Below are 21665 nucleotides of genomic sequence, written 5' to 3'. Positions count from 1 at the left end.
CAGCTTTCCTGACAGCAGAGAGAGAAGCCTGGTAGCCAGGCCTCCTGCGCAGTTCTCCCTCAACTGTAGATAAATATATGTACATGTCATTTTTAGCCCTTTCAGTAATTCCCCTTCCTGGCCTGGCTTTGGTGGAGACACAGCCCTCCTGCCCACAGCTGTCTGCGAGAAGATGTTGCCAACCTTTCATGAAGATGCTCTTTCAGTGTATGCAGCTCTGGTGCATCTCGGGCTCACTTGGCCTACAACAAAGTGCTATTCCTGGTGCTACCCAGCCAGGTCCTCCTCAGTCCTGCCCTGTAGGACTAACTGTTGGCAAGAGATTAGTGTGGGCCTACTGCTAGGCTGGATGTCATGAGCTAACCAAGTCCTCTTTTAGCTCGAGTTGTTGAGGGACAGGATTCTGAGACAAGAGGACCTGAGTGCCAGTCACCCATGCGGCGCTGGAGCGGAGCATGGCCTCTGTGAGCAGCATCTTGGCAGCTACGTGCACTTGTCTTGGCAAGGACTGATCATGCTGGAGTCAGCATCACACACCGTGCTCTAGGGAAAAACACCAGGGACTGCCGAGAGTGGTGACAGCCCAGACCTCTCCCGCAGTCTTCTCCACTGCTTTAGAGCATTCTTCTAACCTTTGACCGTTTGCTCACAAGGTCTTGGCAGGCAGGGAGCAGAGAGCAGGAGTGTCTCTAGGCTTGTGCCAGGTGTGGAGCAGATGTTCTGGGGACCTGTCTGGTCTAGTTTGCATGTGACTGTGGCTTGTTTCTTTCAGCCACCCTCAGTCCTCACTTCCTAGGCTGTGATTAAACTTGCATGACATTTCCTTCGACTGATCAGTCACTGGGGCTGGAGCTCCTCTCCTCTCTTCCACCCTCCCTTTTGGCTCAGAGGAGCCAGAGACAGCTGCCTGGACATGGGGTAGTCCATCACCTCTCCCATCACCCGTGCTCAGTTCCTGCTTGGGTGGCAGGTTGGGAGCACACACACGGCTGTAGCATGTGCGGATGCCCAGAGGAGAGGACAAGAACAGGACAGGTGCACGGGGAGCCTCTCTGCAAATTTTCCAGCCTCCAGCAGTGGGATTTAAGAGCTCTTGGTACCCTTTTTCATCCCTGAATTTGTCCAACTGCATTTGGCCAACCTCTGTAAACTTTTGACATCCTGAATGGCCTGTGGCAAGATGCTCCACAGCTCAGCTCTGCATCGTGTGCTCAGCCATCTCCTTTTGTTTCTGCCTCAGTTGCCAGCTGCCAGTTTCATGAGATGCCCCCCAGCTCTGTTATCAGTATACAACTGTTCCCTTATTCACTGTCTCCATGCCACAGGCTGTATCGCAGATCTCGAGGAGAGCAGCACCTCAGCTCTCTCTCTTCCAAGCTGAAAGGTGTTGGAAGTTTCATAACTTAAGTCACATATACGGGAGCCCTTCCTTCTTCATTTTTAAGCTCGGAGCAGATGCAGCAGTGCAGAGGAGCAGTGGGAAAAGGGTGCTTCCATGTCAAGAGGATTGCACAGGCAGCTGATGGCCCGACCACACCTAGGGTGTTACCTGCTCATACTGGTAAAGACCAGCAATGAGCACAGCTCTGGTACATTTACTTTCAATTTATCCTGTTGAACCTGCTCCTGCCTAGTTTAGTGCAGCAGTTCATCTGACTGAGCTGCAGCTTTTCTGGCATTTTTTTTTTTTTTTTTTTTTAGCTGGTGAAATTTTATCAACTTTTTTTCAAGCAGTAGCAACTCACAGCAACAAACCTGACAGTCCTACGGGTCTACAGTTAACCCTGAGAGCCTTTCATGTCACATTTACTCTTCTGCCCTGCCCCTTCTATTGCAAAAAAGGGGGGAAAAAATCGAACCCAACATTTTACCCATGTTATTCACATCCAGCCTACTCTGGCTTCATTTGAGTGCCTGGTTGGAGTGAGAATGCGCCTGGATGCTGGACTGGACCCTCCCTTCACCAGCTTGGGTTCTCTGCTATTGAGACTCTGCAGGGCCAGCGGGAGAATGCTGACTTACACCATTTGGAAAACAGCCCTTTGACTTCATTGGGGCAAACTGCTGTTTCCATAGCTCAGATGTACTACTCTCCTCCTGCAATTTAGAAGGGTTTGTGTTCTCACGTGTTGGAAAAATAGAGGTGAATCAGCAAGGCACCTGCCTGTGTGGTCAGGTACCAAGCCCGTCTGGAGATCATCTAGAGCTGCTGGCGTGCAGGTGCCTGGTGGTACAAGACTCCTTCCCCTGCCAGCCCGAGGGACGTGACTCTCTTCTCATGTGGATCTGAGCATGGATCAAGCCTGTTGAAGTCCATCTAATTCCAGTCAGAGGATTTGCTTGGGTGCAGTCTGGGACACACTCTCCATCACAGAAGTCCTGCCTGTGTCAGATATTAAGGGCTGGAGTCTCAGCAAGGGACAATTTGCAAAACTCTATTGTGGTCAGTGTACATCGACTGAGGAGCCATCCCCTACTACCTAACCTTGCACCAGGCAAGCAACATCCACATCTGCACAGGCTACCTGGATACATGTTACTCCTCTTCCTTCAAGTTTTGAAAGTCCTGTATCTCAACCTAGAAGCAATACCAAGAGCATCAGGTACTGAAAACAAGACGAACTGCCTTGCTGTGTGAAAGTCAGTGTTACAGATTAACCTGTGGGAATGGCCAGAGACAAGTCCATTCACTTCTTCCCCAGGGGAAAGCATGAATATCTTTCTAGGGAACAGAGAGGTTTTAATTAGTGCTCCCTTCTGCATAAAGCCTGGCTCTCCTACTCTGTCTCCTCAGATGAACACAGCTATAATTAAGAGGCAGCAGTGTCAAGAATGAGAGCAGGCTCCAGCCTGTGATTTATTAAGGGATGTCGTGGGTGCAATTACCTTTCTCTCTTCTCCTCTCCCCAGTGTTTTTATAAAGTGAATTTACTGATGAAAGGAGTGTCTCAGGCTCAGGCAAATGGACGCCTCTGTGTTTATCACAGACAGAGCAAAGGCAGAGTCACTGCTTTTTCCTCCATACAGTTACCACTGAAAGCCTCAAACTTGACTTGGAGGATTTTGTGTCCACAAGTCGCAGTTCTGGCCTAAGCCCCAACCCTCTGTGACTGCCTGTGAGCAACACCTGGACCGAGGGCAGCACCCACCAGCGCCCTCCTTATTGCCAGCCATCTCCTGCCAGCAGTGGTAGGATGAGGAGTGACCCCAAAGGAGTCCTCTTGGTGGTAATGAGGAGTGAGCGGCAGACTAGGACAAGCCACTTACGTTGTCCACAGCAATGAGGTGGCTCAGGGTTTGGGTTTTGCATTGTATTTGCTGGTGCGGGAATCTGCGGGAGCCCGCAGCTTTCGGTGGCAGCTCTAGTTCTCCTGGCAGCCAACACCTCTAACGCATGAAGAGGTTAGAACTATCTCAGCTCCCAGATAGTTCCCACTTCTGGTCATCTTCAGCGAGAGGAAAGTTACGTGTAAACAGTCTGGGGGAGGGTGATGTTGACTTGGACTGCGCCTGTTCGCTTGATCTTAATCACCATCCCGCCAGCGGCAGTCTTTCACTTTCTGAATTACTCAGCGATGGCGAGCATTACTGCTGGGTGGCTGAACTTTGGTTTATTGCCATTCAGATGGTCTGCACTTTACCTTTGTAGGATATAAATCTGGACAGGTTGAGACTGATAAAACAGAGGGGGGGGGAAAAAAAGAAAAAGGAAGCAGGAAGAACAAAATTCAAACAAGTTCAAATTATGAAAAGCTTTTGGGGGCCAGTACCCCAGTTGGAAACCAAAAAAAGGAAAGCATTCGCTGGCCCTTTCCAAGGTGGTGTTGAAAGACCCCAGCCCACCAAATGTGGAGTGTTACTACTCCACCAGCCATCGAAAGAGCTGCCTTCACCTAGGGCAAGACTGGGTTGGAGGCCTGTGAGCCATGAGGGCTCATTTGTGCCACACCTGCCTATCACAACAGCCAGGGCTGTTGCAAAATCCTGTCTGCTGCCCCTTCCTGCCATGGGTCTTGGTGCTCATTGTCCTGGCAGTGCTCAGCTCCTCCGTCCCAGCTGAAATGCATGAGAGAAGCCATGGGAGGGTATTGGGGAGTGGGAAAGAAGAGGTGAATAGGTGGGCTAATGCCTCAGCGAGTGAAGACCCAACCGTGGTCTGGATGTGGGAATGTGCCCCTGGCACCTGAGATGAGGATTTCTGGCACATGAGACGTGTTTGCCCATCTCAGCAGGGTAAGGAAAACCTTTGTGGGAGACGCTTGTGAGCAGGGTTGATTTGTGACCCTCCTCTGTAGGCAGCGATGGATGAAAGGGCATGGAGCATCCTGAGCAGGCCCTAGCTGCTATGCCAGCCGGGGCTGCACCTTGTGCCCTGATCTGACATGGAGCAGCCCAGCCTCTGCCATCAGCTTCTTGCCTTGTGCAGATGTGAGGGTCCCTCTGATTCACCGTGCCTGCAGGAACAATCACCTCCGGGCTTCGCGTGGTGCTTCAAACCAAATCAAGGCCAAAGTAGCTTGTCTGGCCACTTCAGTCACTGTTCCAGGGCAGCTGAGCCGGCAGAGCCTGTGACTCCCCACCTTTGGCTTCCTCTTCCCATGGGCTGGGAAGCTTCTGGTCTTCTCCCTCAGCAGAACCTCAGTGGCAGTGAGCACGTTGTAGTAACGCCCTTGGGAGCATCTGGGGAATGGGAACAAGGGCTAGGCTCTCCTGGGGAATTGCAGTGCAGGTGAATGGGGAAGATCTCCAAACCGGTCCAGTGCTCAGCTACGCACCCTTCCCTCCCTTCTTAATTGCAATTCCTCCTGATTCATCTGGATTACTGGGGAATAAAAGTACCAGGACTTTTCTGGTTAACCCCCCCGGCATCGTGCGTTTCAAGTTTGCAGGCGGCAGCGTCCCCAGCCCAGGAGAAAGGAAGCCTCTCGCTGCCTTGGGAAAGGACAAGCTGTTGCCTTGTGCGCAGAGGTTGCCTTGCTCATGTGGGAGCAGCGCAACACCAATGTGTGGGATTGGCTCTCTCTGGGATCCCTTTCAACTTCCTCTTGACAGTGATTTGATGCAGGGGAACTAAATATTTTAGGGATGCGTGACAGCATACTTTTTCCCTGAGCTTGCCATTTCAAACCCACTGCAAGCGGACAGAGTTGCTGTTCACAGCCTCCCGGCTACATGAAAATCCTTAACGCTCCTCTCTGCTGTAAGCCTGATAGGTGAAAAGCTGTGTGGTCTTGTGGGCAGGTGGAGATCCGGGAGCCAAATTGTGATCTCGAGCCTCCTGGGCCTCCTTGGATCTTGTCTCCTGCGTCACTCAGGCGTTGTACAGTGCGTGGCACCATTTCTGATGGTGCAAGGACTCTTCTATAACACAGACAGATGAGCAAGGAGGGTTTCTGAAGGTACCACCCTTCCCCTCCCTTTGAGTGGGAGGCTTGAATACCTCCTGGGCAGGCAGGTGGGTATTTTTCTGGGCACCTGCTGAACCTTGGCCAAAGCAGGGTGGTTCAGGAGGCCGTGCTGCTAGACTCGTGTGCTGCTAGATCTGCCCGGTGCTGCATGCGTGCTGCTGTTCCAGGCGGACACCCTGCTGCCGATAAAGCTTTACCACAGTGTAGGAAACCATCTCTGTCACTCTGGGAAATCTGTGGATTTTCCCTTGCACTTCTGCTTGGGAGACACTAGGGAAGGCTCATAAGGCTTGAGTATTTTTAGAGGGTGATTATTTTATTGCCAGTCACATCAAACTCATAGGCTAAAGGCCGTGCACTAACATCTGCCCTGGAGTTATGAGCAGTACTGCTGACTGCTGTTACATAAAGTAGACGTGAGGCCAGACTTCAGCCCTGCACAAGGAGAAAACTGCTGAGTCTTCATCAAAACCACAAACCTGCCCTGACCTAGCACTTCGAGGGAGACCATGGCATGGAAGAGAGAAAGCAAGCAGAGAGTGTGATGGAAATGCAGCTCCAAAGCAGCACCCCGGGATCCAGCCCTCTGGGAATCATACTCTGAGGCTCCCCCACGCACTTAGGCTTTGCACCCAGACTTATTTTATATGGATGTTTCTCAAGCCCACACAAGCCAACACGTATATTCTCCCTGTTTCACTCCTTTCTTTGTCTACCACAAGGACTGAAACCTCCCGAGTCCTTTAACGTATTAGGGTCACTTCTGAATCTCTTTCACTTCCAGCCTGAATTATCCCATGACCCTACAAAAAGCACTCTGTTTTCCAGCACATTCAAAGCCATCTCATCAAGGGTCAGATGCTAACAAACATCTGGCAGATTTGGCCCCGAGGCCATCCCCCAGCAGCGTCTCCTCCCCTGGATGTACAGCCCGGTTACTCCACCGGAGCAGAGCTAGCTGGCCTGGGTTCCTCCTGCGCAACCCCTCCCTGGCTCTTCATACCCTTGGCTGAAGCCGGGCAGGCACAGCGGGACAGCCCAACAAAATGGTGGCTGCTGTTAACGTTACCGCAGACAGCGTCTTCTCTGCGATGCACCTGCATGCACGCAAGCGAGCAGCCACCCGACTTGGCAAGCTGGTCCGTACAGACCAGGTGCCTGCATCCATAGGAGTCGGGCAGATGGAGCCCCAGAAGCAACTATCTGTAGGACCTATTTCGCCAGGCTCAGGGCTGGGTTTTGTCACTCCGACTGATGGTGAGTTGTTTGCAGTCAACAAAGGTGGGCACTGAAGGGAGAGAGTCTGTCTGCCTCCATGATACAGAGCCCGTGGCCCAGAAGACATTTCCTCCTCGTGTTGTGCAGCGGCCGGGCTCCTTGCCTCTGTCTTGGTGTCTTTGCCCACCCTCACATTGGGTGGTGACTGGCAGAGGGGCAGAAAGCCAAGGACTGAAAGCTTGTCTTGGCAAATTGCTTTATTACACCAAGCAAACGGGTGTGCATGCATGCATGTGCACACGCAGCAGCCGGGCTTCACTGTCTTTCACCGCTGTTCCCAGGACTTCACCAACATCCAGTTCAATGATGCCAGCGCTCAACCTTTTCTCAGGTGCTCGAAAACACCCCCAGTCCCTCTAAGCTCTATCATTGTATGACAAACCCACCCTGCCCTGCAGAGCACAGCAGAGCGGATCCTGCACTGGACTGCCTGCAGGTGCCTGCATGTGCCAGAGGGCTGGGATCCAGCCGAAAAAGCACCAGGTCCTCGGCCAGTCTGGCTTTTTCATGCTTTGGCGGCAGAAACCAGCAGCAGGTACGACTCAGGCCCAACCACAGCAAGGATTGAGCTGTTAATGTTATCCCAAACACCAATTTAAGCCTTGGTTTTAAACAGGGCGAAGCAATGATCTTTGCCACTCAGACACATTACCACAGTGGATCCCAAGTCCCTCTTCACAGTCCTGTTTTAAAGGGCTCCTTGATTCAATACTGCTGCCTGCCCTTTCTGTGTGTGAAGGACTAATTTTTCTCCCTGATAACTGAAAACTCGATCACTCAACTGAACGGAGCCAGGAATGTGCTACTGCATACGGCAGTTACGGGTGAAACCCTGCGTGGGTCTGTGCTTCAGCCAGCCAGGCTGTTGTGTGTCAGATGAAGGCTGAGCCTCTTGCTGTCATTTGTTTAACTCCAAAAAAGTCCTTTTTAGTGACAGATCCCACCAAAGCAGCCCAGCGCGGGAGCTCTCGGATGAGCAACCACCGACGGATCTGACCCCTGTTACAGCACTCGCTTCGTGCAGTGTTTCAGAGCAACCCAGCAATGCAAGTGTTACTCCCCTTGCCCTAATTACAGCAGGGCAATCACCATATTTTACTACTGTGTTGTCTCACAATTATTTCCAGTATTTAAAAATAATGTCAGTCAAATAATTCGTCCCTGAGCCTTGTCCTTGGTGGAGTTTGCACTGGCATTTTCCAGGCAAATAAGTGAAAGGGGACAGGAGAGCTGCGCTCCAACTCGTTAATGCAGATGAAAGCTCACGGGGAGCTAGAGCCGATACGCGAGGGAACGGGGCAGCTCCAAGCAAGCCTTCCCTCCGTTTTGAAATAGGGTGATGAATCTTGCCAAGGTCACGGGCAAGGAGAGCTCACCCACCGAGAACAACAGCTCGGCGAGGTGCCCGGTGGGGAACAGAAAAAATTCTCTCTGCGTGCGCGTCCCGAATGGAGGAAACCCAGACGTTTGCAAACAAACAGCTGCTCAAAACTACCGTCTCCAGACTTCATTAGGAACAAAAAAAAAGCCCTGTTCTGTGCCAGACGGACATTTTGCTGCCAAGAAAGTGCCACCTACTGGATCTGGCCCGGTGGGGAAATGCAAGAACGGGAAACAAACCCCGAAAACATAACGCTCGAAAAATTATGTTTTTTCACCCTTTTGAAAAAAAAGACATAAAACTATGCACTGACAGTTATCCCAGCTGCAGCCCCCGCTCCAGTCACACTCCCTCCACAGCTGAATCAACCAGACTTTTGAAGTAGACAAATGTTGGGGGGGGGGGATGTGAAGTTTTAGGGTTTGCAAGGAGGGACTTACCGGTGCTGAGAAGCTGCTCTTGTCTCCTGCAGTTCCCTCGGCTCCCGTGCGTCGTCTCCCAGTTAGCCGTGCCCTCCTAGTTAAATCCTGCTGCCATTCTCCAACAGCCAAGCTCCCTCTGCCTCCCTGCACAGCGCTTTGCCTGCAAGCCTAGTGCCCCAGCCCAAACGATGGAGGGGAGAGCGAGGAAGAGCCCACCCGGCACCCCAGCCTGGGGGTCCCCGTGCTGCTCGCTTCCCTCTGCCCTTTCGTCCCAGTGCCGCTCGCCCCGGTTGTCTGAGAGCAGGTGACAGAGGTTTCTTGGCAGAGGAGAGAGGAGGGGAGGGATGTGGAGGCAGCGAGAGGTGGAGCTGGGACCCGGAGCAACAGGTTACTGTATAACTAGGAGCCGGTGGCCCCGGCGAGCCGGCTGCATCTCTGCAAGGCACCGGGGGCAGCTGGGGCCTTTGCCCACTCCTGGAGTAAGGGGACAAAAAGCCTAGCCGAGGTGCTGCCTGGGAGGGATGTGTTAAACTTCAGGTTTCTTTTGCCCGAGAACATTTCGTTCCTAAGGGGGAGGTTGAAGGTGGTGAGGGGTGGCAAAGGAGTGCTTAGAGCTGGGTTTTCCATCGCCGGTGAGGGAGGGGACGCGTTGCCCGACCGCCTCGTGGGGGGAACAAGGCACCTTTTGTGCTGGTGCTCTCCTCCGCAGCTCCGTATTGGCTCACGGGTTGTTTTCCTCCAGCTTCGCTCCTGCCTGCTTTCTCTGCCCTGATGTCTGCAGCAGGGAAAGGTGCCGTGAGATGGAGGGAGAGGGCAAAACGTCCTCTCTCTCCAGGTCCCCAAAGCAGTTGGAGGTGAGGAGCAGAGCCCCCTTTGGGGTACCCCACACCATGGCACTGTGCTCCTTAGGGTTACACGGCCGTAAAGCCCCTCATCTTGCCCCAGCTCTCCCATGAGCTGGCGGGATGTAGCATAGCCTGGCCATGCCACACGTCTCGGCCCCACACTTCAGCCCCTGGCACTGGGCAAAGGTAAAACATAGCTTTGGCAGAGCTGTGCTGAGTTACAGCAGGGAGAGGGGAATGATTGCTAAACCCACCTTTGAGAGGAACTGAGGTGAAGCAATTGCCATGGCATAAGAGGGGAGTAAAGGGCTCACTGGCCTTGAGCATCAGGCAAAGGTTTTGGCATCAGCATGGTACAGCCTGAGCAGGGCTCGCTCCTCAGCAGGAGATGCTTCTTGTCGGCTCCGCTCGGGTGACCACCCTATGCAGGACCCTGTCGTTATCACGCGTGTGTGCCCGTGCGCCTGTGTGCTCGAGAGAAACCGTACGTGACCCTTTTGGCCATTGTAGGGAGCATTCCCGTGCTACTGCAGTACTGTGTCAGCCCTCCTCTGCAGATGTCCAAGCTTTATTATCGGTGTTGTCAGGAGTGAGACCACCGTCCCCTTTTCACCAGGGCCCCAGGTGGGGCACAAAGAAAGCAAGAGCCTCTTCTTGCTGGAGTAGCAGAGGTAGGACTTGAGCTTCAGCCCTTGTGTTGTGGTGAGCATCGTTCCCGTGCTCTCTGGGAAGGGTTTCTTTAGAAGCCCCAGTCTCATCACATAATCTCTTGTTGTTCCTCTATTTCTAGAAGGAAAAGTTAAAAGATGGCAAGGCCGCTCCTGAGTTTCTGTTGCCAGACTGCAGAGAGGATGAGTTGTGCTTGGGGTCTGCCATGCTGCCAGCTGAGCCCTGCAGACTGTGTGTTTGGGGGCCTAGTGGGACCCTGAACTCTGGGAAACAGTCTCTTGTGTGGGCAGACTTATTACTTTCAAAGAACACCTAGTTTTATTTGTCTCAGGATTTAACATTTTTTAAAATGATGGGATCAGCTCAAGAGCTGATCATTAAGCTGGAAAATATCAGCTGAATGCATGGGTCTTACAGACGTGTCCATGGCAGTGTGGGATCCATCTGGTTAGCTAGTCCTCTCCAAAAAATGGGGCTTTTGAGAGCATTTTATTAAAGTGCATGTGCATTGTAGGCCTCCCCACGATCCCCACGATGCGTGTTGAACCCATGGCATGTACATGCTAGAGAGACCCCTTGTCACCGGCCCCGGGGAAGAAATAGCTGCAACTCTGACACTAGAGAAAGAAATAAGAAAACGCTTCCGCCATGGGACACAGGTCTGGAGGAAGCCCGGCTTCCTTAACTCAGCGCCTGTCGAGTTCCCTGCTGCCATGGTTTTCTTCGGTGCCTGCTGCGCTATGGGGACTATCACTGAGCTTGCTCCCTGGCCCGCGTCCAGATGCCGCGCGGGGGAACCGCCCCGGGTGAGTTATTGCGGGAGGAATGCTGCCGGGTGAGCTGGACGGGCAGGGGGAGAGCCAGTTCCCTGCATGACAGTCACAATTTTGGCAGCTCGGTTTTGACAGGAGAACGACCTCTTCTGCCGTGGGAGAACGTGAACCGATACTTGGTGTGACGCACCTGCCCAGTGCCCCATCATCCTCCTCACCGCGATGTTGGTGAGATCCCAAGGGGATCTCGGTACAGGATGCATCGTGAAAATATGGTCAGCCCTAGGAGAAGCAGCATTTAGAAAATGCCAGCCGCGCCACCAGGCAGGGGAAGGGATATTGGTTCAACAGAAGGGAAATGCGGTGGGAACATCAGCTGTGCCGGAGTCTGGCGAGCCTTGCCAGCTGAAAGGTTTTGTGCAGGAGATCCCTACCCCCTGAAATGTGTCATCGGCCACTGGGGCATTTCAGTGGGACCGCTGGGCTGGGCTGGCTTTCCCGGGATGCAAACTGGGATTTGGAAGGATTCTGTTGAAGAAGCCATTTAATGTTTAAGGCACTGACTGCTTGCTGTCTGGCAGCCTTGGCTCCATGTTCATGATGAAGATAGGTACAGTGGGCTACCGTGAGGTGCTGTGCCCCGTAGGAAATCTCTAACTGCTGAGCAGAGGAGACAACTTTTCCTCTGGGCAGGGAAGAAAACCACAATGGAGCTTATTACATCTTCCCTGCAACAGCTGACGCTGGTGTAAGTGGGCCAGAGGCAATCAGCAAGAGGGGAATTACCCTGCTGTGCGGTGGTGGTTCCTGTACGCCCGCTCCGCTGACTTGGCTCCCAGATGTGGAACCAAGCGAGCGCGCATCCTCAGCCTTGCTCCGTCGGCCATGGCTCGAAGCCCTTCGGCTCTGTGACAAAGATGGCAGTCACTGGGGGACAGTACTGCTTCAGCTGGATTTTGGTCTGTATGCTGTTTCTGCCTGCTGAGGAATACAAAAAAGCCGTGGACCAATAAAGCCCTATCTCTCAGAGTATCTCCGAGTTTGAAATCCCAGGAGGCTAACTTGCCTCTTGGGATCAGCCTTTTAAATCAGGTTGGCGGCAGACACCCCTGTAATGGCTTGAGAACAAAGACTTCTTCCTTGCAGAGTAAACAACACCCAAACCGAGCGCCTCAAAATATGTGTTCCTCTAAATTTTTAATGCCGTTTTCATCTAACTTGCTCATCCTGTTTCAGAAGGGCTGGGCCTCATAATTAAAAGCTCCAGCAATCTTATGTCTGGCAAATGTCATCAATGGCTTCACTACGCCATGGCCTGCTTCTCCAAACAGTGGGAATGGTTTGGAAAGGAGCTACTTAGAGAAACATTCCAAGGTCAGGGCCCAATTCACTTGGGGTCTTTGTACTAGCCTTGCATGAAGAGAAGCTGTCACAAAATCAGGGTCACCAGTGTAAATGACCATTCCCATTCAAAGCCTGGAAATACCCGAGACAAAGGAGTTGTCTGAAACTTACAGACTTCTTTGTCCTTCTCCTACATTCATTACAGAGTGGGGGGCTGTCAGCAGCAGAAGTACCCCAGTATCTGCTCATTTAATCAGAAAAAAGTTCATGGACAATTTTATCTTAAACTGGAAAACTGAAACAGAGCTGTCCTGCCCTTTTGAGGTTGCAAATCCAGGTTGATGCCAGCTGACCCCCAGCAAGCACTGACAGCCATCCAGGACTCCGTGACCAGTCCACAAGCCATCAGGCGATGCTCTGAAATGAGCTCAGAAATTTACGTTTATTATCATATGTGTATGTTTGCCCTATTGCTGGCTATCAGCAAGCATTGTCACTCTCTGCTGATTCTTGTTTTTCATCTAGGTGATGGTTAGGGAGCAAAGGATTCACCACGTTTTATAAAATATATATATATATATATTAAAAAAAACCATACTGTTTTATAAAGCTTGAGGAGGCGGCTGCTTTACTCTGTGTGGCCCAGCAGACTGTCCCAAACTCGTACCGTGCTGTAGGGATAGGCAGAATCATGGCAGCCGTCACCTAATTAACACCTTCATCGGAACCATTTTTGAGGGCTATTTTCTGCACGGATCAGGCCAGGGATCCAGTTTTACGGCGCAGCATCACAAATGGTTGTAGGGCCATAGCCGAGGGGGTGGTGATCGTGGTGTGGTCAAACACCTTGGGGTAGGAATACCTTCCGCTAGCTTTACTAGTGCCTCCTGAATCTATACCCTGGGTCTCTGCTACCTCCAGTTGTGCTAATATTTTGTATTTATTTTGTTTGTAGTGAGCACCACGAGAAGGAAGGAAGATAAAGCGCAGAGGCTGCAACTTGAAGTTAATGTGTGTGACCCCGTCTGCCGTACCACCTACATTCAGGTAAAAAAAAATTCCACTTTGCAATATGTCCTTTAAAACCTGTCAGATGTTCTATTGCCAGAGCTTTGTGTAAGGCAGGTATAAATATCAGGAAAAGTTTGTGCTTTTATTTGTACGCATACAGAAAGGAGTTTTGCTCGGTATGCATTCATCATTAATGGGGCAGATACAGCTCGGTATGTTTGTCACTCCTCGTAACAAGTATGTGATGAGTACATTCCATTATGCCAAGCAAATCTGGAAGGACAAATGGGTGGGTGGGTGACTCACGCAGATTAAGCACAAAAACATCTGGTCATTCAATTTCCTGGTTGCTCCTTAGCACCCAGTTCTGCTTTTATGTTGTCTTCAAGGGTGCAGCCGGGCTCCTGCTGATCGACAAAGGGTTGGTTGTGCCACTGACTTAACAGGATCAGGCCCAAGGGGATTCATGCCAATGTGTGTGGTTTGATTTTGATTGCCGGGCAGCGTAACGTGGACAGAAGCTGGTGTTACCTGGCCTTGGAAGGGGCTCCCCTGGGTATGACCGAGGGATGAAACTGGGCCCTTCCGCAGGAACTTCTGCATCTTTTGTTCCCTTCTACCACCACTGGAAAGAAAACACCAGTGTGGCTGAGGCGATACAGGGCCTGCACCACTGTATTTTCAGCCCCTGGCTAGTGCAAATGAGCACAGACCTCAGGCGCTCTTTCCCAGTGCGGGAGAATGGCTTACATATAGCAGCAGCAGCAGCAGCAGGATCAGAAGAATCTTTTGCACACATCCAGTCTCGCCCAAGTCTTCCTTTGTGTAGCTTAGCTGTAGCCTAGGATCTGAACAAGATGCTCTGCACTTCAAACAATTCTTAGATCTAAAACATTATTTATTTGAATAAATAAATACAAAAATAGGAAATTCTGAATATAAAACCTGCTTGTACAAAAACCCCACAAACTCCCCAAGCTTTACATTAATACATACATATTTTTGACACAGTTAAAAAATCTGAAATTACACACAGTTCTTCATTCAAAAGACAAGGCTTGAATGTAGTAATTTTTGCAGAATCATGGAAATAAACACATTTAACACCAAATAGAAATACACCTGACAACATTCTGTTGGAGTTTTAAATAGGACAGAAGGGTGAGTGAATGGTGAATGTTTATGCTCATCTTAAGGCCATCCTATTTAAACAAATATACCCTCGCACGACTGCCTTTGGCCTCTGCGTCAGTAAGAACCAGCTGCCCAAACCCTGCAGCTCGGCTCTCCGGGTATGCGCAAAACTCAATTCAACTCTCTCCCACTGGGATAAATCAGGTACTGCCCTACTAAAGTCAGGGAAATTACCACTGGGGTCTGAAAACACAAATGAGAGCAGAAGAGAAACTGTGCCCTCAAACACGACCGTGTATGTGGTAAGGCAGAAATGAGTCCATACTATATTGGCCTGATTCATTTCTGTGTCACTTTGGTTGTACATTGCTGCTATGGCATGAAAACTCACATCATCTCAACAGCATGTAGCCAGATGATGCACTGGCTACTATTCTGTGTTGGGAATGAATACTCAGTATCGATCCCTGATGGATACTAGAGCATTAAGTGTTTTTGCTGAATCATCTCTTGCCTTTGCCCATAAATAAGCTAACTGATGAGATAGTATAACACAGCTGCTAGACAGGATATTTTACCTACTATTCAGGGAGATCTCTGCCCCTCAAAAATTTGTACTTTAAACAGGGGAAAGTTTTACAGGATTTTTATATGCAAAAGAACTAAATATTTGAAATACAGAACCACTCTTTTATAGAAGAAATGTGTTGAAAATGTGTTGAAAACTGCTAGGGTTTAGCTGACAAAAGCAGCAATGGCTATGACCTTTAGTACTGACTCAAGCCCGTATGTAAGGAGAAGAACAGCGTTCATAATGACGTCTGCTTTCAGCACATACGTTTGCCACACCAGGAAATACACAGACAGAATCACACTTCCGACCGTGATCACAAGACTGAGCCCTAATGGAGCCTCTTCTTCTGTCAGGTTACCCTTTGAACCTTGAAGGAAACAAAAAAATGATATGAGTCTTTGATTTCTTCTGACAATATCACAAGCCGTAAGTCTAGAGTATTCCTGTTCAAAAAGGGCTCCAGTTCTTACAGCTCAGAGTACACTGAACTACTGGCCTGAATCAAGGCTCTGTCAGTAAATGTAAGAACAAACCCAAACACCAACGGACAATCCATTTCTTGCTGACCGAAGTTAATCTAAATAAAGAGCAGTCAGTTGACACTCAAAGTCACGACGCCTCCCTTTTCTTACCAGATAATCAGTACTGAAGCTGCAACCATTTTGATCACTCAAGTTCTTAGTCAACCATCAAACTTTCCCCCAGTGCCCCCCAGCCCCGCACTTAGCGTGACAACTTGGTGACTGCGGTGCACATCTAAGAGCATCCACTCCTGATTTTAAAATCTTACGCAATATAGAATCTTCTATATTCCCTGCTAATCTCTTCCTGTTTCAAATTACTATCATTGTGGAGAAGCTGCACTTATCTCTTCCTTGCATCTTACTTCCAAGCTAGTCTCAGTAGATTTTGCTGTTTAACTACACTAGACTTGAAACTCGCTTCTTTATTCACCCACCAGGCTGCAAGCAAACAAACGCAGAGAGCTTTAAGGCAGCAGGCTAAATTCACCCCTACAGCAAGCCAGCTGAATTCAAGAGGCCCACCTTGCATAAATGTCTTAGGAATATCGAGCACAGATTTTAAGAGTAACTTGTTTTTTTTAAAAAAGGACTTTATGAAGTTTCAGCAAGCTCTGGGCCAGGGTCAGGAGGCCCTTTACGCTGTTCTGTCTCAGTGAAACGAAGATGTTGGAACTGGCATGTATCTTCAGAAGGAGTGAAAGGAAAAGGTGTAGTCACGGTGGCAGCCGTACACTGCTCAGGGACGTCCTTAGCATTACCTGTTCCAGAAGGCTCTGGCCATTTTGTTACTTGTGTACGTTGCTGGAGCAGTTGAAAGGAGCTGTATCGCCTCAGTGAATGGAAATCTCTGGGTTTCAACATGTTCATTCTCACAAGTCATGCTCAATTATAAACAACGTAACAGCATTCCAGCTGTCCCAGTTATATTGCTTTCTGACAACCCAGCTATTGTTTTTTAATGGCATTATAGATTATATTTCATATGAGAGCAAATTGTATTCGACCCTCTGGCCAAATCTATTGATCAGTCAGATAAAGTTTAATGATATAAATGAACAAGTCTCCAAATATCTGCTAGTCTGCTAAACTGGCATGTTTTGACACACACTCAATTTCAGAATGATTAATGTTTAAAGATTATATTCCACTGAAAAGGCACGGTGATAACATGACATACCCAAGTATAATCGGAGCACTTCAAGAATGGCCATAATGAAAAGCAACACAAGATCAGGAGCTAAAAAATCATCTGGATAACTGAAAACTTGACCTGTAGAATAACACAGTGTAAATAAGCCAGGAAAATACAGTAGGCATACTGACAAACTACAACCGTGTCATAAGCACACAGCCTCCTTCTGTGTTAAAATACGTGCAACTTACTTTTATAAACAATCATTGCAAGAGTCGCCAAGAAGTAAAAGATGTAATAAATCCCATTTACATAAAATAGAATCTGTAAAGGAACAGATGACAGCTGATAATGGTGGTTAAGGATTTCTCATAGCAACGAGGTGGGATCCATTTCATAAAATCGCCTTTTCCCAGTAACCTCAAAATATACCGCTGTGCCTTTTTATACTAAATGGTTCAACTATGACTGGCTTACTGGTAGGGTTCAGAAAGTAACTTGAGATTGCAAATACTAAGAGTTAGGATGAAAGCTTGTCGTTTCAGGTTTGGCTTTAGTTCCTTTTTTAAAAAATTTTACTTGGTATGTAGTGGCGTATTCGTTACCCTAAGGAAATGACGTGGGGGTGTGCATGTGTACATCTCCCCAAACAACTTCTATACCTGTTAGTCAGCCTTAAGCAAGTTGACAGAGGGTTGGCAGACTCCAATACACCAAATTCCTGTAAGTTGTAGAAAATAGGTGGCTCTGTGAAGCAGACGGGCCCTGTTACTGCCCACATGATGGAAAGTCTGAAAGCTGTGCTCTGTCTTTGTTACGTGCCTGAGAAAGGCCATGAGCTCAACTTTGAGATGTAAATCCGTAAGAAACAGACTTCCTTAATTCACTGCTCACAAAACTAACTGTTGTATGCTATGAGATAATATTTCGCTCTAGTTATTTGTCTATGTGGATCCACTGCCAAGGTATCTGAGAGCTCCACAATCCTTAATACATCCTCAAAATGCCCCTGACGGACAGGGAATATGGCACACACTGTCGTACAAATAGGGAGAAATTACTTGCAGGCTCAGGACAGATTTCTCTCACCTGCAGCCGTCTCAAGATGATAGCCATCCTAATGTTATGCATCGAGTCTGAATTAGTTGCCTGGGCTCCCTCTGAAGTCAGCGGAGATGAGCACCTTCCTTCCTAGCCAAGCAGCTCCTGAGCAGGGTGGGATGAACTACTGTCCGGTGTTAAACTGTGCCAGCTCCCTCTCTGACTGCAACAGGAGTTGAAATGCCTGGTTTATAGGAGGTACCTCACAGTTAGACGTCTTCAAGAGCCCACCCACTGCCACGGACAGGCACAGTTCCTCTATAGCGGGTACATACATACTGAAGGAATCATTTTCTCTTCAGGCACAGCAGCACGTTATTAATGCAATATAGGAGACAGGCATAGGACGTCCTGGGGCTCACCACCACATGGAAAAGTTGGAATGTGGCTCCAAGAATCCAGAAAGTTTGGCCACTCATATGTATTTTTGATAACCAAACAATACCAAATGCCTTTTTTCGCCTTAAATACCATGTAATTTATATAAGGAAGTTATCAGTGCAGATTTCATTATTTCCGCATCTGTCTTTCTATACTCAAAATATTCTTTATCCTCCCCTCTCTCCCAGCCCTTCTGAAATCCTCTGAATATCTCCAAGCAGGGACTTCATCCCAGGCATCTTTTACAGGAACTGCCCATCCAGTTTCTGAACGGAGCACGCACCCACACGCGGTGGATGTATTCCAGTTCCCAGAGCAGCTCATTTTATTAAAACAGAACCAGGTTTTTGTGTTTTTCCAGTTGAAGGAAGGTGGAGTAAAAAATTACTAGATACGTTCTAAGCATGGAAATCTCTGAAGCCAAGGGTGTCATCTCTTAGGAGGTTACTTAGATCTTGGCAGGAGTAAAGGTAGGGTGAATTAACATGAGAGAAGAGGAAGTACTACTGAAAGCTGCTTTTACTACCTTGTCGGCTGTGTCAGCTGTCTGTGAGTTGTGCTGCATGGGGTTTGTGTCCGTCAGTCCACAAATCCAATTTTTAGCCTTGCTTCCTAAGGAAATGAGAGTTACGTGATCATAAAACGTGGCTGCCAGCCCTCTGTCAAGACTGCAGGGTGAGTTAAAGGGGTTTCTGCATGAGTGGGAGCCAGTCGGGGCAAAATCTCAGCTAAACCCCAGCTAATGCTGCAAAAACCATCTTCCCTTGGAAGAAATGTTTCACCAGTTTTGCTTCATATGGATGGTGCTGATGATGAAAAACTCAAAGAATAACACAAAAATAGCATTGTGCAGATTTATTAGGCAGAAAGATGCGAATGCATTTCAGCCAGTCTTCCTGAAGATTCCCGCATGTGAGGGATGAAAGGTACAAAAAGGATACGACTGATGAAGTTCTTCCTTTCCGTTGAGAAGAAAAAAAAAAGAAAATTAGTCTAAGTATTTACTGAAAGTGCTGCAGAAACATTCAAACAACTGATGTTACTAGAGAGGTCAAGCATGCTCGTAGAAATTTTTTTCTCATTTCACTGGAAGACTTACTATTTTCTCAGATCGTGCAGTTCAGCTTCCAAAAATAACTTTTTCAAATGCATGAATTCTAAAGTAATTTGGGGGAAATCCCTGTTGTGAAAAGTCACTTTCACAGAGAACCCATCTCTTTCAAAACATAAAGAAGGATACAGGCATTACCTAGAACTTGTTTATCCTGTCCTTTCACAGCAGATGACACTTCATCCCCTCTAACTATGCAGGAACAAGGGAAACATGCAAGGGAACCAGAATATACCATTTGTTTTTAAATTGTGAGAAAGCCTTAATGTAGAGCACAGGGCTCCCCGGTTCCTCTAAATAACATCCTTCCAAACCGGTTCCCTTCAAAAGCAAAGTCGTTCTATGTAAAACCTTAGTATGTTCTGATCACCCACAGAAATCATACCAAATATTTTCTATAAGCTAACCAATACATTTTACTTCCCCCCCCCCCCCCGCAAAAACACAGATAAAATTCCCTTGCAACATGATGGCACTGACCTACTAAAGTACCTCTTAAGTAACTCATTAATACTCTTAGCCTCTTTCAGACACATGAGGAATTGAAAAGTTACAATCTGTTTCACAGAGAGCAAAACTGTCTGTGAAAGGCCATTTCATCCATCTTCTCAGAGACATCTCATTATCATCAAATCAGTGGGACATACTCACCTCACCATCTTCATCCCTGGGCTTCTTGAGGTTAATGTCCTCATCACCTAATAGTTTTATGCAGTTGGGCCCAAATTAATCCCCACTAACTTTAGGCACCTAATTAAGGTATCCAATTTGGGAACGCAGTGGAAATAGGCAAGCAATTTTAGAAGGTGATTCATGCTGCCTATGATCTGAAAAGCCGCCTGGACGTGCTTCATCTCCTCTCCACTTTCTGTAAAGGGGCTGTAGGCTCCTAACAGACTCGTCCCTTCACTTAGCCAAAATGCGTTTCAATGAATGCTTTATTTCTTTTTGCAGAATGGGAGTTAAAGGTTTCATTACACATCGTGTTCTGCAGTGACTAATGGTTAAAGATGTGTTTGTATTTATAACCCGGTATAAACCCTCATGAGAAAGTAACGCCTTGTGTCAAGATGATGTGCTTCCTTTCCTGCACAGCAATAAGGAGATGTCTCCATTTTAAAGTTATTTTAGACCGTGAAGTAGGACGTTAATTTGAAATACCGCAACTGCATGTGCAGACGTGTTATTATTCCGCAAGAAGTGTCTGGATATGAACTTTTTCTGTATAACCAAACACAAAGCTATACTGGCGTAGCCTCATCCATGCTGGATAGCTACGCTGCCGTGACGCCAGTGCTGTAATTAGAGTAGTATGATTTCACCGTACAGGCAACCCCTAGTGAATTCCCTAATGGCAGTTCCCCAACTTTATTTTTAAACTTTTTTTTTTTTTAAATCATTTTCCACAAGAGGGCACTGACCACACGTCTGCATCTGTTCCAAGGAGGGGTTTGATAGCCACTATTATTTAGAACATGCTGCCTCCCCCTGAGCAACAGGGGACATTTCACACAGGTTAAACATTTAAACCCCACAACACTCCTGTTAGAGGGATACTGCAGTTAAGTAGTAATTACTATGCCAGTTGAATATATAATTTCAGGTATAACAGCAGGCTGCTAATCCCAACACCCTGCGATCATCTCACTGCTAGGATTAACGAAGTCTGCATTGCTGCTGGGGGATTTTTAAATTGAAAGTGAGCATTCTGGCACAGGAAAAAAAAAAAGGCACAGTAACAATTTTAAAGCATTTATATGAAGCACACAAACTTGCAGCAGCAAGAACAGCATTCTGCTAAGGGGAGCATTTGCATTAGTGAGACCTGGCGTAGTGACTTTCCACTGCGTGCAGGTTGGCACCTGATTTATGCCTATTCGAAAGCTTGTACAGTCCAGAAGAAAACAAAGTGTAACACCACTTGTTTCCAGTTGTATAAATTCTTTAATGTAGGAGGGTAACTCCCAGGCAACAAGGTTTTTGCACTTGGGACGAGTATGGATTGTGAGCGTGAGTCTTTCCAAGCTGCTCAGATACCCAACCTGATTCTTAGGAGCGCAGCAGCTATCGACTGCGCTGGCTGGAGTCCGTCTGCACGTACGCATGCCTCCAGTACAAGTCCTGCTCTCGGACAGCCCTTTAACCAAATCCTGCTGACTTTCTGGGACGGTTGTGTAGATAACAGCTACAGACCACGCTCCAGTTAGGTGTTTTATACAACAAAAGCTTGACTACTTATCCAGGCTGCTGTTGATTTTAGAAATGATCGTGAGTGACACTGTGCACACTTACTTGAGGTAGAACATGGCCCATTTTCTAAAAAAACAATTTTATTTTTTTAATGCCAAAACGACATTAAAAGCATGCAGCAGCTATAGTTAACATTACCCAGTGCACCTCATTACACAAACTTGGGTTTAGGACTTTGGCAAATGCTAATTGTTCAACCTAAAGTTTTCAAAACCAGCTTTGTCTACCTAGGGCTGAAATTTCCATTTTGGGGGGGAAACCTTTGACCTCTTTGAAAGAAGGGGAAAGTAATCATTTTGACCACACTCATGAAGAACTTTTTTTTTT

At 48.2% G+C, this 21665-nt stretch overlaps 2 protein-coding genes across 2 annotated transcripts in view; both read right to left on the bottom strand.

The window, feature by feature from the left end:
• EPS8L2 (EPS8 like 2) overlaps positions 1-8663 on the bottom strand; it is a 68697-nt gene extending 60034 nt beyond the window's left edge. The window contains exon 1 of the mRNA XM_050897959.1: positions 8508-8663. The gene's annotated coding sequence lies outside the window, so the exon portion shown is untranslated. The remainder of the gene's footprint in view (positions 1-8507) is intronic.
• A 5399-nt stretch (positions 8664-14062) lies between these two features.
• On the bottom strand, positions 14063-20301 carry TMEM80 (transmembrane protein 80). Its single transcript, XM_050897969.1, has 5 exons — positions 19569-20301; positions 18919-18941; positions 16747-16840; positions 16541-16633; positions 14063-15206 (listed from the first exon to the last, which is right to left on the bottom strand). Exons 1-5 carry the CDS (start codon positions 19594-19596, stop codon positions 15001-15003), a joined length of 444 nt encoding a protein of 147 aa, XP_050753926.1. The 5' UTR covers positions 19597-20301; the 3' UTR covers positions 14063-15000.
• Positions 20302-21665: the final 1364 nt, after the last annotated feature.

Source organism: Gymnogyps californianus, chromosome 5, assembly GCF_018139145.2.
Source record: "Gymnogyps californianus isolate 813 chromosome 5, ASM1813914v2, whole genome shotgun sequence".
Lineage (NCBI taxonomy): Eukaryota > Metazoa > Chordata > Aves > Accipitriformes > Cathartidae > Gymnogyps > Gymnogyps californianus.
This window is presented reverse-complemented; position numbering and strand designations above follow the sequence as displayed.

Coding starts and splice junctions, on each gene's coding strand:
- TMEM80 (XM_050897969.1), bottom strand. CDS start 19,596: ATGAGTTACTTAAGAGGTACTTTAGTAG. Junction 18,942..19,568: donor CTTAAGAGGTACTTTAGTAG/GTCAGTGCCATC, acceptor TTTCTTCTCAAC/GGAAAGGAAGAACTTCATCA. Junction 16,841..18,918: donor AAGGAAGAACTTCATCAGTC/GTATCCTTTTTG, acceptor CACCATTATCAG/CTGTCATCTGTTCCTTTACA.